Below are 18,511 nucleotides of genomic sequence, written 5' to 3'. Positions count from 1 at the left end.
ATGCCCCCCTTCCCTTTCTGGAGCCACCAGTGGCTTCCCTCTGCCTTTGGCATCCAGGTTGAGGGCCAGCCCTGTTCGTCACCATAAGACAATGGTCGCCTAGGCTCGATGCAGGCTCCCCAAGTCTGGCTGGCATCCCAGCGCCACCCCCACCCCCGGCTGGGACACGAATGGGCTGGAGAACCCCAGCACAGCTCCCTGGGAGAGCAGGTGCTGACAGGAGTGGATCTTCCTGGCTCTGGCCAGGGAGACGCCTTAGAAGGCCCTGGTGACAAGGATGCTGTGGCCAGAGAGACAGACAGAGGGCATGAGAGGCTACTCTCCCTGCAGCGTGCTCCTTGGGGTGGGTTCCCTGTCTGCCAGTGGCCGCACCAGAGTCACCTCCCGCTCTGCTGTTGGACTTCCTACTCCATCCCTTCGTCCCCTGCACAGTCATGTGTCTTTCTCACTCCTTTCCCGGTTCTCTCGCTCCTGGAAACATCCTTGGTTTGTCTCGCTCCCTCCCTCTTCCCACGACTGGGACCTCGGTGCTCACCTCTGAGCGCCCGCCGCTCACGGTCATGCTCTGTGAGTGGCAAATGGAGGGCTTCCCCTCTGGGTCTCACGGCCCTGAGCGTGTGTGGGGCGCATGCTGTCCTCCTTTGAGGAACTGAATGGCTCCCAGGGCTGGTCATCAGTTGGATTCCAGAGGGTACAGTCAGTGCTTTCTGCTGCTGTCTACCTTTTTTTCAGTTTCCTGGCCCAGGTAAATAAAGGCCTGGAGATTAAAAATAGGGAGGTTTTAAGGTTCACTGGGCTAAGAGTGCTTGCGGCCAAAGCCTGACAACCTGATCCTCATGGTAGATGGAGAGAACAGACCACTGCAAGTTGTCCTCTGACCTCCACAAGACCACACCCCACACACACACAAACACACACACAATAAATAAGTGAACCGCATTCTCGTTTTTTATATACTTTCTCACTACAAAAACTTAAGACTGCAACAGCAATAACCCCATGAGCTGTTCTGTGCCCCCACCTTAAAGTCTGGTCTCCTGAGTGACTGTTGTTAGCCTCTCCTGACGTCAGGCGCTATCATACAGCTTGCCCGAGCCTTCTCATTTTTTCCTCCCAAAGCCCTCTGAAATGTGAGGGCTTTGAAACGTGCTGGCACACGGAAGGGGAGTCAGGACAAGGCAAGAGTATCTCTTTCCATTGACTGGGTTCCAGGGACCAGGTCAGAGGGCTTAATGGCAGATCATGAGTCGTCTTGCCGGCCTCAGATTATCCCCTTTCATAAATGAGAAGACAGTGATTTTAAACCGTCCTATCAGTGGGGCTGGAGAGATGGCTTATTGGTTACAAGCACTCGCTGCTCTTCCGGAGGACCCACCTGAGGAGGCCCACAGTGGTTAGCAACTCCTGGGAAGGTGACTTGCTCACATGCACACAGCCACATGCAGACGCAAAACGATACAAATAAATCCCAAAACCTCCACCTGTCAGGCGTTATTCTCAAAGCCTCCGTGTAGGACAGGGGGCAGGCTTTAAGTTCCTCGGATACTGCCTAGGCTCGTGGGCAGAAGTGGCAGGGGTCAGCTGGTTTCTACTGAATATGCAGAAGAATGTGCTGGTGAGTCTTCTCGCACACCGAAGAAGCCAGCTCTGTTGAAGGGAGATGGTCAAGGTGGCCTCCAGGGTTCGGTTCCTTTCCATTCTGGCCCTGCCCTGTTAGGCCCAGTAGCCAAGTACTGTCTTGCTTCATAGCCAGAGCAGCCCCAGGATGGCAGAGGGCACCCAGGAATGGCCTGGGGGATGGTGGTCATGCTGTGTGCTGACGTCAGCCGTGAGCAGCACTGAGATGAGAGGTAGAGGGTCAGCCCACAGTGGCCAGGGCTGGTAAGAAGCAGAACCTGCCCCAGGCTCCTGAGGCCTGCCGGTGGCTCCTGACCTCGAGTCCCTTTCAGAGCAGGTACACAGTCACTTCAGGAGGTATGAGGTGGAGTACCTGCAGTTCGCCTTCCGGTGGATGAACAACCTGCTGATGCGGGAGCTTCCGCTGCGCTGCACCATCCGCCTGTGGGACACGTACCAGGTATGGGGACCCCGCCTCTCCCCCCCCCCCCCCCCCCTTCCCCCCTCCCCCCCCCCCCCCCCCGCCTCTCCCCGTTCCCCCTGCACTGCACCGCCTTCCGTCCTGGGTCTGCCCCGGCCTTCGAAAATCTCCCGTTGGCCGCATCACGTACCAGGTGCTGGCCTGGGTTTTCCACCTTCCAGGTGGCTTGGAGGTGAGAGGCCCGCAGCTGGGCCTCAGAGGCCTGCCTGACTCTGGTTTCCTTCCCCAGTCTGAGCCAGAAGGGTTCTCGCACTTCCATCTCTATGTGTGCGCAGCCTTCTTGATCAAGTGGAGGAAGGAGATTTTGGATGAGGAAGACTTTCAGGTGAGCGGCCTCAGGGAGCGAGTGCTTGCTGCGCATGCTTGGCTGGGAGTGGGTGGAAGGGAGAGGGTTCCCAGGAGAGCCTGCTCTCCCGTTGACAGGATGTCACTGGGGCCCCGGATCTTCTCAGTGCGAAGGATCTCTGTGCCGAAAGCGCTGCAGGGTGCCCGCACGCTCGCTCATTAATTGACAAGTGTTGATTATAGGCGTGCCCCGTGAGTCACCGTGGGGGCACAGGACATCCCGGAAGTGAAGCTGGCAGAGGGCTGTTCTCACTGCTCACGTGCTGAAGGAAGACAGGCAGTAGACAGAGCGCAGGGAGCTTGCAGAGATGCAGGGGTAGAAAAGTGCACATCGCTGCAGAGGCCCAGTAGGGCAGTGGATCCTTGGCAGCAGGGAGGTGAGACTGAGGTTTCAAACAAAGCGGTCAGAATAAGTTCACCAAGAGGGCGACATCTAAGCAAAGGCCTGAGGAGGGTAAGGGAGCAAATTGTGTTGCCACTAGGGAGGAAGGGCTGGCCAGTGTAGAGGCTTTAAATCAGCCTCGCGCCCAGCTGGTTAAGAGATTCTGAAGTGAGGCCTGAAGCAGGGTCCCAATGGAAGAGCAGGGCAAGCTAAGTCAGAGACACCAGGAAGGACTTGGCTGTGAGCACCCTGGCTGTTCCCGGAGGGCCTTAGGCACGGACTGGGTATGATCTTAAAGACCGGCTTCTGTATAGCTTCCTGATGTGGGGAGTGTGGACACAGCGGCCACCCAGGACACTGCCGAGTTCTCCAGGGAGCACGTGGTCGTGGGTGATGATAGGGAGGTGTAAGTGGCCGTGTTTCTGAGGTCTTTTGTAAGCAGAGCTTAGGCGTTTGGATGGGCTGGCTGTAGACCGTGTAAGAAGAGCTTGGGATTCTCTGAAGGGCTGGGTGTAGACTCTGACAGAGAGACAGACTAGGGTGACTCCTGCGTGGCGGCTGCAGGGGTCGTGTGGAGGGAGAGAATGTTGAATTTGAAATGTCAGGCTGGGTGTGGCGGTACACACTGTAGTCCCAGAAGCCTTTGGTTGAGGGGAGAATGGGGAGGTGGCTCAGCAGTTAAGATGTCATAATTGCCACCTGCAGTAGCAGGTGGAGCCTGGCGTGCCAGGCCTGAGCCCTAGAAGTACAGGGTGTCTGGGTTGGCAGTCGGTGGCCCGGGAAGCCCTCTGGGTGCCAGTGCAGGTCCCAGAAGAAGCAGCTAAGCAAGGGGCCCCTTAGGGGGAGGACTGCGCAGGAGTCTGTGAGGGCCGAAATGTTCACTCCCTACTGACAGAAAGCCTCCGGACAGCAAGCCCTGACCCGAACTCGCCCCAGACCGAACTGCCCAGGTGTTTGCCAAACAGAGAAGCAGTCTGTACAACCCCAGCCAGCCACACAGACATCAGCAGGACACGGGCGGTGCGAAGGCACTGTGTTCTGGCTGAGAACATGGAGGCGTGAAGGCTCTGTGCGAGTGAGAGGGGAAGGTCAGGGGAGGAGGAGAGAAGGGAGCCGTGTATGCATTATGGAGAGTTTGCTTATGCAGTGTTGGGAATTAAGCGTAGGCCTCACTTGCTAGGCAAGTGCCCTACCGTAGGAACTGTGTTGTGGGAAGACGGGAATTTCTACCCCTTCCCTCACCTCTCTCAGGCCTGACCTGCACTGCTCGCTTTTTGGGGATGGAAGTGGGGGCGACTTTTGGTCCTAACCCATCAGGGAGTCAGACTCCACTGTTAGGGACAAATCCCACAGGGTTAGGATGGATTTCAGGTCTCCTGAGCCAAGGCTAACCCTGGATCAGTACACGAGGCTGGGAGAGCCAAGGGGTTAGCTCACTGTAGTCCATTGTTTCTGTTCCTGACCCTGTGGCAGAATACACCATCAAGGCAGGTTGTAGGGTTGGGGAAGAGTCTAAAAGTAATTGATATTAACCCTGGATAGGAAGCCCTGGGCTCTGTGCCCTGGGAAACTGACAGGTCTCCTGAGGCTGTGCCGCTATGCCTTACCGAAGCTGGGCATGGGCCAGCTACTGGGGCAGGAGGGCACAGCCCCAGACTGTGGGCACTCTGGCAAACAGCTCTCCCAAACAGAGAACCAGGAGCTCGCTGACAAGCACTGAGCTCAGACCTCACCTGTACCCCGGCAGGGGCTGCGCACTCTGTGGTGTAAACCGTCTTGTAAACCCAAGGATGTGTCAGGGCCTCAGTTGCTGGAAGCTGATAAAGAGAAGCACGAGCCCAGGGCCCAAGGCCTAGGGGTCAGAGCCCCTTTAAATGCACGTAAAAGAGAATCAGCATTGGCGGCAGGGGCTGCCGAGTCAGGCGGTCTCGGAGGCTTTGATTCTCCCCTGAGCTCTGGAGATGCCCACTCCATGGTGCGCCTCTAACAGGAGAAAGAGTTGAGTGTTTTGGTCTTTAAAGAGTTCATTTATTTAGTGTGTCAGTGCCCTGTCTGCATGTACACCTGCATTCTAGAAGAGGGCACCAGATCTCATTACAGATGGTTGTGAGCCACTATGTAGTTGCTGGGAATTGAACTCAGGGCCTCTGGAAGAGCAGGCAGCGCTCTTCACCAAGAATTGAGGTTTGGCTACTTATTTGTTTGGTTATAGGGTCTCATGTTGCCCAGGCTGGCCTCAAACTGACTATGTAGCCATAGATGACCTTTGACTTCTTAGCCTCCGACTTCTACCCCAGCCCCCCCCCCCCCCCCCCCCCCCCCCCCCCCCCAACATGCAGAACTGTAGCTATGCCATCAGGCTTGGGCTGGTCAGATCTGTTAAGTGCAGTAGTACAAGGTGATAGGATGTCAAAGGCCCCAGCTTGACATGTATGCTTACATAGGTGCATGTAAATAAACCCATCCTTGACCAAGGGTACAGTTGCAGACTGTTGTCTAAGCGCAGGCATACTCAGACATTTGGCGAAGTGCCAGTTTAAATCCTCAGAGGATTGTGAGAAAGGCCAAAGCTCGTAGACACGTCAGCAAGGAGCAGCCAGTAAGGAAAACCCCCGAAGCCCCCAGGAGATTCGTGCCCGCACCAGGTAGAACCCGTGAGTTGTTTGGCTCTCAGGAAGTTTGCAGCGAGGACGGAGCTTTGGAAGATTACTCTGTCGGGTAGACACATGTTACTGTGTGCTTACCTGATCAGGAGGCTGCGACGCTTGACATCCGCAAAGAACATGTGGACATTGCAGAGTGAGTCTACACACGGTGTCTTCTTTAACCACATACAGTTCTGCCACCTTTTTAATCCATTTGCCATGAATTCCTTTTTAAAAAAGATGGTGGTGGCTGGGCGCACACCTGTGATCCCAGCGCTAGGGGAGGAAGAGGCAGGCGGATCGCTGTGAGTTTGAGGCCAGCCTGGTCTACAAAGCAAGTCCAGGACAGCCAAGGCTACACAGAGAAACCCTGTCTCTAAAAACAACAAAACAAACAAAAAACGAAACAAGAAAAAGGAAGGAAGGAAGGAAAGGAAAGGAAAGGAAGGAAGAAGAAAGGAAAAAGATGCTGGTGATGATGGTGCTGGTGATGATTTTGGTTTTGCAAGTGAGAGTTTCTCTGTGTAGCCCTAGCTATCCTGGAATTCTTTTTGAAGACCAGGCTGGCCTCGAACTCAGAGACCGGCCTGCTTCTGCCTGCTGAGTGCTGGGATTAAAGGTGTGCTCCACCACTGCCCGGCGGCAAGATTTTATTATTTTCAAATTTTTTGTTTGGTTTCTTTAGTGTGTGTGTGTGTGTGTGTGTGTGTGTGTGTGTGTGTGTGTGTGTGTTGCCGGCACGTATGTATGCACCACGTGTGTATACACCACGTGTACCCGGTGCCTGTCGTGTCCTAAAGAGCATCAGAGCCCCTGGAGCTGGACTTGCAGATCATCAGCCACCATGTGGGTGCTGGGACCCATACTAGGGTCCATCGCAGGAGCAGCCAGTGCCCCCTCCTTTGGCCTCCTCATTTGTGGCGGCAGTTTCTTTTCTGCGCTGTTCCCTTTCCTCGGAGATGCCTGGCTTCCAGCAGGCGCCAGAGCCAGGCCCTGTTCTGCATCCTTGGCCCTCCAAATGTTCTCCGAAAGGCGGCTGCGGGCTTCCCTCTAGTGCTTGCCTTACAGGCAGCTCTTTCACCTGAGTAGGTACCCTGCTTACTCCTGAGGAACTGCTTTGTAGAAATCTTCAGTCCCTCCCCCTGCTAAGTGCACCTGACTTGGGACCAGCGCCTCTGCCCCTTGGCCGTGGTTATTTGCTTTCTCCATCTTTATCTGAAGACTTTTCTAATTTTGGGGGAGCAGGGAGAGGTGGGAAGCTGCAGTTCCAGTCTCTGGCACCAGGTGGCAGAGCGGCTCCTCACAGCCAATCCTCTTCCTGTGAGAGAGGAGGGAGGAGGGAGGAGCTTGACCAGGGACAGAATTTATTCAGAAGCTTCTGGAAAGTGTCTACTAAAGCTAGGGTTAGAAGTCAGGCGTGGCTCCGTACCGGAAGTGGCGCCCTCCTCCCCAGTGGGGCCACTCCCACTGTTGGTTGTTTCTGTTTCTCAGCGAAGAATCATGGGATCTTTATGGAAATACTGGAATTTTCTGTAAGAGCGGGTGTGGAAGAGGCCAGTGAGATGGCTCAGTGGGTGAAGGAGCCTGCTGCCAAGGCTGACACCCAGTTCGCACTCTGGAACGCACTCGGTAGAAGGAGAGCTCCTCCGGTTGCCCTCTGGCCTCCATGCTCTACCCACAGTGCATCCCACAGAGTGTAAACAAGCCTAAAGATTTTCAAACCAGGTCTCTTTCTGTAGCCTGGGCTGTCCCGGAGCTCGCTGTGGAACCTGCTGTGTAGAGCAGGCCGGCCTGGAACTCACAGAGATCTGCCGAGGGACTAAAGGCATGCACTACCTCCCTTGGCTTAACTTCTGGTCTTTAAATGTATTATTTTGCATGTTTGTCTGTGCACCACATGTGTGCCTGGTGCCTGTTGGTGCCAGAAGAGGACGTTGGAGCCCCTGTAACTGGAGTTAAAGGGTTTTAAGCCCCCATGTGGTTACTGGGGGTGCTGGGATTCGAACCCAGATCCTCTTGGAGACTAGCAAGTGCCTTTGTGTCTCCAGCTCATCTTGTTTCTTGAGGCAGGCTCTCTCCTTGAGAACTGGGGCTCATCATTTGGGCTGGTTGGCCAGCAAGCTCCAGGGGTCATGCTGTGTCTTCCTCCTCCAGTGCTGGGAGCATAAGCACTAGCCACCAGGAACAGCTTCCCCGGTGCTGGGTTCACACCCGGGGGGCTCCTGCTTCTGAGGGAGTGCTTTACCAACCGACCTCTGCCCAGCCCAGAGCGATTCTTCCTATAATCAGAAGGATAAGAACGAATACCGAAGTTCTGAATAACCAAAAATAAATAAATAAATGAAATCCCGCTGGGCAGTGGTGGCACGAACCTTTAATCCCAGCACTCAGGAGGCAGAGGTAGGCAGATCTGCCTGAGGGACTAAAGGCATACACTACCACATTTGAGTTCAAGGCCAGCCTGGTCTACAGAATGAGTTCCAGGACAGCCAGGGCTACACAGAGAAACCCCGTCTCAAAAAACAAAAATAAAAAATAAGCAAGTGAAATCTGGAAGAAAAAAGCAAACCAACAAAGGGCAACTGAGAAACAGTTTTTTGTTTCTCTGCATTCTCCGCCCTCAGTATGTGGAGAGGCAGGAGTTAGTGTGCTGAGACTGAGGGTTTTCAGACTCTGTGCACTGAACAAGGCCCAGGTGTTCAGGAGCAGAAGGCTGGGCCTGAGGGCCAGTGTGGCCCAGCCCCAGACTGCAGTCGTGAAGGGCCGTCCTTGCCTCGCAGGGCCTCCTCATGCTGCTGCAGAACCTGCCTACCATCCACTGGGGCAACGAGGAGATCGGGCTGCTGCTGGCCGAGGCCTACAGACTCAAGTACATGTTTGCCGATGCCCCCAACCACTACCGCCGATAGGTGCTGTCTCCCCTGGGGACCCGGACCGCCCCCATCTCTGATGGCGATTTCATCACTGTGGCCACCGTGCAAGCCGTGGACCCCGGCCAGGAACCACTCCTGCTGTACAAAGCTCGCCCGCCGCCTCTGCCACCCAGGTCTTAACTTCACAGCATCCGCCACTTTGTGTCTCGGGATGTGTGTCTGGGACCACTGTCAGTATTCTGTGCCGTGTGTGGGGGCCGGGCTCAGGGAGGGGACTCCAGGAGACACTGGACAAAAGAAGGGGAGGCTCCGGGCCTGCCCCACACCATCCCTACGCGCACCTGCTGGCTCTGCCAGGAACCAGCTGGTGCTGTTTTCTTTTACTTTCCTTTTTCAAACAAGAGAACCACAAATTTTCTAATAGGCCCAAGGCAGGGGATATTAGGCTCTAATGCTGTTGCTTTCTGTGACTCAGTTTGATCTGGTCACAGGTCAGAGACATTCTGTTTCCAGCAGGCTCCCGGCCCCCTTTTCTTCCCCTCATTTCCGTTGCTCCTCCTGCCCCAGCTGAGCCAGTGACACAGTGAGTGAGCCCTTCCCTCTCAGGTGGAGGACAGGCCATGCTCACAACTCTGAGGAGAGGCCTACACTCCAGGGCTAGGAACCGCATCTGCCCTTGCCTCCTCTGTTATCTGCCCCCCTCTGGTGTGTGTGTGTGTGTGTGTGTGTGTGTGTGTGTGTGTGTGTGTGTGTACAAGCCCATCAGCATTTTGTCACATGTCTGAATTTGTATCCAGACTAACCCATCAGAACCAGTCAGGAAGGACCCCAGGGACCAAGCATTTGATGGTCCCTTGAGAGAGAACAGGGCAAGGGATGGAAAAAGAGGGTTGTTCCGTTTTGTTGTTGTTTTTTTTTAAACCACCTCTTTGAACCCTTTTCCAGGGGGAACCACTCCAAGATATTATGTATAAATTGTGTTATTATGTATATGGTAAAGGTGTACAAATCTATGTCTTCTTTGTAGCAGATATGATTTTATATTTATAGTGTGCGTTGACATGTGAAAGCAATCTAGTCATTAGCACAGGATGAAGTTGCTGGGCGGGTAGCTTCAGGGAGGGACCTGGGAGCCATCTGGAGGCGGTGGCCGCAGAGGAGCGATGTGTCCGGAATCAGTGTCTCAGCCTTCCTGGCTTCCGCTCTCCTCCCGCCCCTCCCCGGGCCTTGGTGGGCTCCTGCCTGTCCTTCCCTTTCCACTGCTCACTGAGCTCCTCTGCCCTCACCCCAGCTGCCTCCCAGGAAGGACTGCAGGGCCGGAAGGCCTCCTCAGGTTTTGCGGCCCCAGCCTCTGTCTTCCCTGGTAGGAAGTCAGCACTGTGGTCAGGACAGAGCTGGCTGACAAGTCAGCACCAAGAGGGGGTCCCCTGTGTCCCCAAGATTGGGGGCCTTTCCAGAAAGCGGCACCGGGTGTCCCCTGCTGTCACCGCCTCACTCCCCACAGCTCTGAGCTGTCTGCTGTTTGGTAGTAGAGAGAGGAGGGTGGAGGCCATAGCCACGGCCCTCTTGGGAAGCCAGGCAGTGTTCCCAGGTGCCACCTTGAGCTCACTTGCCCGTGTGTGTCAGTCACTCCACCACAGGCCACACCCCACCCGGCCACGCCTCACTCGGTGAGTTAGGCCCCTCAGCCAAGATGTTTCTCAGGCGTTCTTCCCATCCCCCGCCATCCCTCCGTGTGCCTCAGTAGCCTCCTTCACAGAGGAGAGGACTCGGGACCCTCCCTCACACAGACTGATTAAAGAAAGACACTTGTGTTCCCAAGTGGTGGTTTTATTTTTTTAGTTTTATGTTTGTATGGGAAATTGTGGATAAAGTGAACGGACTGTAAATAAACGGTGTTTTCTCCTCCGTCATGAGCTTTTGTCTTACGAGTTCACATAACCTGGAATGATTTTTTTTTTCCCCTGGCGTTTTCTGGCTGGTATGGAGGGGGTCAGGGGCTGCAGAAATGGCTCGGTGGTTAGGAGTGCCTGCTGTACTTCCCGGCACCCCCTTCAGGCGACTCGCAACTGCCTGTAACTCCAGCCTCTGCAAGCTCTGTATGCATATGGCATACACTCACAGAGGCAGGCAGGCAGGCAGGCAGACACATGGAAATAAAATCTTCAAAACGGAACGGGGTCAGGCCTTGTATACGACAAGCAGCATTCCCAGGGGACATGAGCAAAGGCTCAGTCCCTCCTCTGGGCAGGAGACTGCAAAGTGACCTGTTTGCTCAGCTGGCGTCTGGCAAAGCCCCTGGTGTCAGGGGTCATGTGCCAGCCCTGTGACAAAGCCTTTATATGGATTATTTCACATGCCCATGCCATAAAGGACTTCCGAGCCAGCTGGGTCTGTGGCCCTACCTCCTGAACTCCCCAGCCCAGTCATCTGACCTGGTTAGGACTTGGGCAGAAAACAGCTGGCTTAATTCCTTCATCGCTTGGTTTTGAATGAGACAGTGCCTTTTGTAACCCAGCCTGGCTTCAGGCCTACTAAATAGCTGAGGGTGGCCCTGAACTCCTGGCCCTCCAGTCTGAAGCCTCCCAGATGCTGAGATTCCACCAATGCTGTTCACAGAGGAAGCTCCAGCCCAGAGCCAAGGACAGCAGAGGGGGCAGGGCAGCATGCGGGCTTCCACCCGGTTTGCCAGGCTCCAGCCACGCCATAGAGAAGGTGTGTGGGGGACTGAGCCTGTCCCTCGCTGGCCACTGACAGCCTGTCTTTGTTAGGACTTGCTGGTCATTGGCCATGGCTTCACTCTTTACATTTTTATTCGTTTTTATGTTTGTATCTCTGTATGTGTGCCACATGGCGTGTAAGTGCCAGCTGAAGCCAAAAGAGGGCATCGGATCCCCTGGAGCTGAGATGACAGGTGCTTGTGCCTGCTGGGAAGTGAGGGGGGTCTGGTGGGGGAGGAGCAGTGAGCATGGAGCAGTTGGGAGCACTCTTTTATCCCGGAGCCTCCTCTCCAGCTCCGGGCCGCTTTGTTACTGGGAACTCCGCTGTGAAATGTCTCAGGAGAGTTTCTTGGCCTGTGTTTTCCTCTGCAAAGGACAGACTGCAGTTATGTCTCTACTCCAAAATGACTGCCTAGATTCTACTTAAGAGTTTCCTGGAGCCGGCAACAGTGGCGCACACCGTTAAACCCAGAATTTGAGCAACAGAGACAGGCAGATCTCGGAGTTAAAGGCTAGCCTGGTCTACCAAGTAAGTCCAGGACAGCAAGGGCTCTGTTACACAGAGAAACCCTGTCTCAAAGAGTATTTCTCGAGGGCTAGAGAGATGGCTCAGCAGTTAAGAGCACTGGCTAGCCTCCCAAAGGACCTGACACCCACAGGGCAGCTCACAGCTGTCTGTAATTCCAGTTCCAGGGCATCTGACACCTTCGCACAGACATACCTGGAGGCAGAACACGAATGTTGTTACCCCCAAAAAATAGCGTTTCTTGTTTGCTGTCATTAGGAGCTGTGTGTTAGGAATAAACATTTCCTACTCCTTCACACAGCATCCCCAAGTTGGCAGCTCAGGGGCACTCTGTTTTGAAGTCCATAGGAAGAAGTACTTCTCTGTGTCTTCATATTCCAGATGGCAGAGAGTTGGGGCTGAGCTATGACTCAGTAGTTAAAAGTGTTTGTTCATCTGGGAGACCAGCACCCACATCATGCAGCTGGTAACTGCCTCAAATTCCCGCTCAAGGGGCCCATCCCTCGCTTCCGGTCAGTCACTGAAGGCACGCGAGCGTGTGTGCACACACACGGCGTACAACAGAGAAAAATTGTAGTTAACACTTTATTCTTTGTTTGTTTGTTTATTGGATGGTTGAGACAGGGTTTCTCTGTGGAGCCCTGGCTGTCCTGGAACTCCCTCTGTCAACCAGGCTGGCCTCGAACTCACAGACGTCCGACTGCCTCTGCCTCCCGAGTGCTGGGATTAAAGGCGTGCGCTGCCACCCCCACCTGGCCTAGCTAACACTTTATTTTTCAAGCAACAGAATGTGTTAAAGAGGGGAAATAAAAGCATACTTGCAGTGTCTTGCTGCCCCAGACAGCAGAATGGAGTCACAGGGAGGCTGGAGGATTAGCCTTCTAGAGACAGCCATCTGCCTAGCTAGTGGGTCTGCTACAGTGGAGGACAGGGAAAAACAGGTATCAGGATTCAATTACAAGGTTTGTGGCGGGCAGGTGTTGGTGCACGCCTCAGATGTCTGAGTTCCGCCTCCCTGGTCTACAGAGTGAGTTCCCGGGTGACCATGGCTACAAGGAGGAAACCTGTTTCCAAAAACAAAACAACAACAAAAAGGTGTTTGCAAGTAGACTTTATCAGAACCACATGAAGGTAATTTAACATTGACTCAACTGACTTTAAAATCAGAGTTTAATATTTGCTGTAAACCGTGGATACTGGGTATTTTCTCTGCTTGATATAATTTACCCAAGTAATCCAGATGGTTAAAGTAGCTCATTTTAACTAGTGTGTATTCATTCAAAAGCTCCGGTTTTCATTTATGGAGACAATTGAGTGTCTCCTGAAGTATTTTGACTGCGACTTGAAAACTGTTGAAAGCAGGGGCTGGAGAGATGGCTCAGTGGTTAAGAGCCCTTACTCCTCTTGCAGAGGACCTGGGTTCAGTTCCCAACATCCATGTGGCGGCTCACAACTGCCTGCAAGTCCAGCTCCAGGATCAGGCATTGTTTTCTTTTGTTTTTTGAGTACTTCCAAAATATCCACCTGAATTACTGATTACAGATACCTCTAGAAGACAAGATACCTGATGACTGCTAAGCACTTATCAAATAAGCTTGATTAAAGGCGTCAGAAATATGCTACAACTCTGAATACATAAAACAGCGTTAAGTTGTCCAAAGCAGAGCCCCATCCCCAGCCCCTGGTTTTCTGAGACATTTCCTCCCAAGGCTCAGCTGGCAGAATGCTTACCTGCCAAGCGCAAAGCCCAGTCCAGTATAAACCAGAGATGGTGGCTGCAGGCCTAGCACTTAGGGGAGGAGGCTGCGGGGTCAGAAGTTCAAGGCTATCCTCAGCTACCTACGGAATCGGAAGGCGAGCTTGAGTTACCGGAGACTCCGATCTTGGTCTCAAGTAAGTAAATTACTAAAACAGTTCCCTCTTGAAGCCCAAGGCATCCCTTCCTGATGGCATCATCTGAGAAGCATTGACCCTCGCTTCAGAACACTTCAGAACGAGAGCTGGTAAAGTGAGAGCAGACAAAGCAAAATGGTTTGTGACTGTCAGCATAGGACTCGAGGCACATTCGTGAGGTGTGGAGGAGAGTTTACCAACCCTGTGGAGAGCTGATCCTTCCCTTCCCCCATAACTGAGCAATCGGGAGGGACAATCTTTTATGTCATCTAGGTCCTAACTTTATTTTTGCTGCTTACCTGGGTCTTTTTCTCCAGAGTAATTGTGAGTGGGTTCATCTCTGTTTCACCCCCTGTTCATTTTCAAGCTTGTCAGAAGCACGACAAGCTTGACTCTTAGTAATTTTCCAATGCACACTTCCAGTGTGGGCGGAGTTGGGGGGAGGGGTTGTAGTTTAGCAGTTTGGGCAGCAGGCATTAGCAGGGATCTGGTGCTGTCTGTTCGATTTTAGCTGGCCCTAGGCTGGTATGGGGTTCCTTTGAAAGGAACCATCAGACTGTATTTCTTATATTTCAGCTTGAATCTTACCTTTGGGGGTGGGGCGGCAGAGGAATAGTAGAATGAAAGAGTTAGATAAAAGATAGAACCAACTAGAACACAGGGCCTCCGTCCCAGCTCCCTGCTCCCACCAGACACACATAAGGTTGGCTCATCACAGGGGAGGGGCGGGGACCTCACCTGCAGTCACCCTCCAGTATCCACAAACCCCAGGTGTCTGCCTGTAGCTCCAGGAGAGAGAAATTCAGGCTTGCCTCGCCGGCTTGTGAGCCCAGATGAGAGAACAGGGAGAAAGGCAGGACTTGCCTTGAAATACTACATCAAGACTCCTTTTTGCCCAGCTCAGTCTTTTAAGAGGTGATGAAAGAGCCTTAGGGTCACCCTGCCTGAACCCCACGCGGGGAAATCGTGGTTCACATCATTAGAGGAGCTGTAGCCCAACCCGGAGCCACCCCTGCTCACAAAGAGAAGTGTTTGGTTTAGGTTTTCAAAGACATGTCTTGCTTGGATGTGGCTTACAGATAAAAGTCTAAAGCTGAAGGAACCTCTTTATAACTTTACCAACTTAAAGAGAGGAAAACACCGTATTTTTGTGTCTCTTGGATAACGGACGGTAGAAATAGCATAGGAGAGGGTTTTGCCTGTGGATCAGTGGCTAAGTCTTGCCTGGAGTACACAAGACTCTGGTTTCATCCTCAGCACCAATAATAATAATAACAGCAACAATAATAGAAATCAAATGAAAGTGGAGATACAGCACAGAAGCACCGTCTCCAGTCTGCAGTGGTACTCAACAGTGATCAGGCACTTGCCAAGGAGAGCAACATCTGTCTGGTAAGAATTTATCCTCCAAACAGTTCCATAAGCGAGTGCTGTCATTAGCATTGCTCTGTCTTACACGTGGGGAAACTGAGGCTTGGAGCAGTCCAACAGCTTCCTCAGCTCCGATAGTAAAGAGTAGGGTTAGGACTTGAACTCATGCAACCTGGTTCTTCGGTCCCTGTACCGCGCTCTGCTGCAGTTGCCTCCATCATACTGTCAAGGAGCTGGTCACACAGAAGCCACCTCCCTGCCTCCGCAGAGAATAAAACAAACAAAAACCACTTCAGCCGCCTGGAGAAACGGCATGTCGATTAAGATGAGCTGCTCTTCCAGAGGGCATGGGTTTGGTTCCCAACAGCCACAGGGTGCCTCGCAACCCCGGAACTCCAGTTCCAGGGGATCCAAAGACCTCTCCCGGCCCCTGTGGGCATCCGGCATGCCATTGGAACACAGACATACGGGCAACACACCCATGCACATAAACAGCAAACAACCAGACAGCTTCAGGCTGGAGAGATGAGGTAGCGGTGCTCCCTGCCAAACCTCATGCCTAGAACCTGCATGGTGGAGGGGAAAAGAGACTCCTTTGACTTCCGAGCGCACCCTGTGGTACACGTTTAAAAACTCACCTTCGCAAAGCTTTGTCACAGTCTCTGTCTCAGTTCACTGACTTGTGTTCTAGAGTCTGGGAAGGTGACGCTGGCTGCTTAGCCAGGGATCGCAACTCCCAGCCTCCTTAGATGGGGTCGTGGCCAGTTCCCTTCAATAAAATACCAGTAGCAGGGGCTGGAGAGATGGCCTGGTGGTTAAGGGCATATGTTGTTGCTCTTGAGGAGGAACCGACTTCCCAGCGTGCGTGTTGGGGTGGCCCACGACTGTAACTCCAGCTCCAGGGGACCTGACATCTGCTTCTGGCCTCAGCAGGTACCTGCACACACGTGCAGACGTGTGTGATTTTGAGTGACAAAATAAATCTTAAAAAATATGAGCAGCAGGAATGCATGTCAACCGTGGGACCGGCCCACGGTCAAGCCGGCCTACCTTCTCCCACCTCTCTTCGCAGGTTTACACTCTGCCTACAGAGGACTCCAGCAAGCTCTTCCCGGGATCCAAGCAGGAAGTGGGTGGGGCTTAGGGCGCGGCCTAACGGAAGGTTGTCCACCTACCCGGAATCCTGCTACAACCAGAGGCAGCTGGCCTCCCCTGTGGGTGGGGCCTGTACCTGTGGGTCTAGCCAACGGCAGACTGAACGTTTGTGCTTAGATGGAACATGTCAGACATTTTTCCCCCCGTCATCATTCCCTCAGCTGTGGTGGAACAACTAGACGGTTTAAAGCAGCAGTTCTCAACCCTTTCACAGGGGTCGCCCGAGACCGTTAGAAAACATTTGCGTCGCGATTCATATCAGGAGTGAAATTACAGTTATGAAATGGCAACTAAAATAATTTGATGGTGTTTTGTTTTGTTTTGTTTTTTTGGTGGGAGGTCGCCACACCGTGAGGAACTGTATTAAAGGGCCAAAGGGTCGCGGCGTTAGGAAGGTTGAGAACCCCTGGTCTGGAGTAGATGAGAGAGCTGGCTCGGCGGCTCGGTGGTAAAGGCGCCTTCTACCACACAGCTGGCAGCCTGAGTTCAGACCCCAGGACGCGCGTGCTGAGACGAGGGAGCCGGCCCCTGCAAGCCGTCCTAGTGTGTTCCCACACACGGATAACAGGGAAAAGGGTGGAGCGTATGTAAATATACCACATTTTATTTTATTCATTGAACATTTTACATTTGTTTACCTATTACGTGGATGTGGGGTCCACAGTGTGGCGGCCAGAGGACAGTTTGCAGTTCTTTCTTAGGTTGGTCTTGGGAATCAAACTGAGGTCGTCAGACCGGGTGGCAAAAACCTCCACCTTCGGAGTCATCTGGCAGGCCCTGTCTTATTGACTTTTTTTGAGAGAGTTGCTTTGCATCCCAAGCTGCCACCTCTCCCCAAATGCTGGGATTATAGTCGTTTGTGTGTGTGTGTGTGTGTGTGTGTGTGTGTGTGTGTGTGTGCAGCAGAAGACAACCTCAGACCTCACTCCCTACCTTTTCACCTTGAAACCTTTGTTGTTGTTCTTCTCAAGCCCCCACGGGAGAGGGTTCTTCCGTCTCCGCTTCCCATCTTGACACAGGAACAGGAAAGTTACAGATACACACTCACACTGCTGGCGTTTACTTTACATGGGTTCCAGAGGCTCGGACTCAGGTGCTTTTGTGGCACATGACTTACCCACTAAGCTGTTTCTTAACCAGCAGTTCTGCCATTTCAAATAAGAATATTTGGGGTTAGAGAGATGGCTCAGTGGTTAAGAGCGTTGGCTGTTTTTCTAGAGGACCTGAGTTCAGTTCCCAGCACCCACATGGCAGCTCACAACTGCCTATGACTTCAGTTCCAGGGAACCTGATACCCTCACACATAAACAGGCAAAACACTAATGCACATTAAAAAACCAACCAAACAAAAAACCTCCAGCATGCATGGATCTTGATATATATCTGAAGAGCATCCTGAACCAGCTTTGCAGATACCAAGATCGCAAATCGCTGTGGTTCACAATCCATGCTCCCCAGGACCACATACCCCTGAAGGCCATGGTAAGGCACTGTCGTTCATAGCTTCAATTTAGTATTCCAGCGTCCCAGCAAGGGATCAGGGAATGCAGCTGGAAAAAAAAGTTTAAAATCACTACTTTGAAGAATCAATGAGATTTTAAAGGTTTTACTTTTTAAACTTTGTGTGTATGTGTGTCTGTCTTTATGCACACAAGTGCAGGTGCCCTCGGAGGCCTGAAGAGGGCGTCAGATTACCTGAGGCTGGAATTACAGGTGGTTGTGAACCTCCCAAAGCGCATGCTGGGAGTTTGTCCCCTGGGAGAGCAGCAAGCACTCTTAACTGTCAATCGTGCGGAGGATAATTTCCATACTGCTGTAGTCATTTTACTGACACGGACACGTCAACGGCTTTTCGTAAATTCCTACATTTGTGCAGCTGTACAAACCACTTTTAGAACATTTGAAATACCACCCTCTCCTCAGCTCCTTCAAGCCCATTGGCATTCAATCTGTCCTCCCACATGTTGCCCGGGGTAATGTGATCTGTGTCTTCAGATTTGACTGGTAGAACCTTTAAAAATTCAGTAACAAAATGAGGTCATGCAAGAAACAGATGCTAAGCAGAAACAGCCAAAGCCAACTTTAAAAATGATCGGAGTTGTAAAAGCTACTGAAAGGTGGGCTTTAATGGAGTGCAGGTATAATTGAGCTACGGAGTACGCTCCTCGGCATTCTCTTGGTCGTGTTCAGACTGAAGTACCTCCCGCCCCCAACCCAAAGTAGGCTACCGCGTTAAATAACATGGCCATGGTCGTCATCAGAATGCAGTTATAAAGCAACTTTTGTTTGCTTATTTTGTAGACAGGTCTCATATCCCAGGCTGGCCTCTAACTCAAGGCATAGCGGTGGATGACCTTGAATTCCTCATCCTTCTACTTCTTCCTCCACCATACCCTGCTAAAGAAAAAAGGGGTGAGGTGGCCTGGGGTAGTGGCTTTGGAGACCGAGGGGCAGAAAGCCCTGGGAGATAGTCACATCATATTCATGAGCCCAAGGAAAGAGA

The 18,511-nt window shown here is 52.7% G+C and overlaps 1 protein-coding gene and 1 long non-coding RNA gene across 4 annotated transcripts in view; one reads left to right on the top strand and one right to left on the bottom strand.

Annotated features, from left to right (window-relative positions):
* Tbc1d22b (TBC1 domain family member 22B) overlaps window positions 1-10,256 on the top strand; it is a 53,029-nt gene extending 42,773 nt beyond the window's left edge. The window contains exons 11-13 of one of the 2 annotated variants that reach the window (XM_055607093.1): window positions 1,950-2,077; window positions 2,328-2,423; window positions 8,380-10,256. In XM_055607093.1, the coding sequence (XP_055463068.1) occupies window positions 1,950-2,077; window positions 2,328-2,423; window positions 8,380-8,523 (368 nt within the window). In that variant the 3' untranslated portion in view covers window positions 8,524-10,256. Of the gene's footprint in view, window positions 1-1,949; window positions 2,078-2,327; window positions 2,424-8,250 lie in introns of both variants that reach the window. The other variant, XM_055607094.1, reaches the window with a different exon arrangement.
* A 1,922-nt stretch (window positions 10,257-12,178) lies between these two features.
* LOC129676672 (uncharacterized) lies at window positions 12,179-15,976 on the bottom strand. 2 transcript variants are annotated; one of them, XR_008720101.1, is made up of 4 exons: window positions 15,904-15,976; window positions 15,492-15,790; window positions 13,321-13,428; window positions 12,179-12,653 (listed from the first exon to the last, which is right to left on the bottom strand). It is a non-coding gene; the product is annotated as an uncharacterized LOC129676672 (long non-coding RNA). The 2 variants fall into 2 exon arrangements; XR_008720100.1 differs by having other exon boundaries at window positions 15,492-15,958.
* Between the last annotated feature and the right edge of the window lie 2,535 nt (window positions 15,977-18,511).

Source organism: Psammomys obesus, unplaced genomic scaffold, assembly GCF_907164565.1.
Source record: "Psammomys obesus unplaced genomic scaffold, mPsaObe1.curated_primary_1811, whole genome shotgun sequence".
Lineage (NCBI taxonomy): Eukaryota > Metazoa > Chordata > Mammalia > Rodentia > Muridae > Psammomys > Psammomys obesus.
This window is presented reverse-complemented; position numbering and strand designations above follow the sequence as displayed.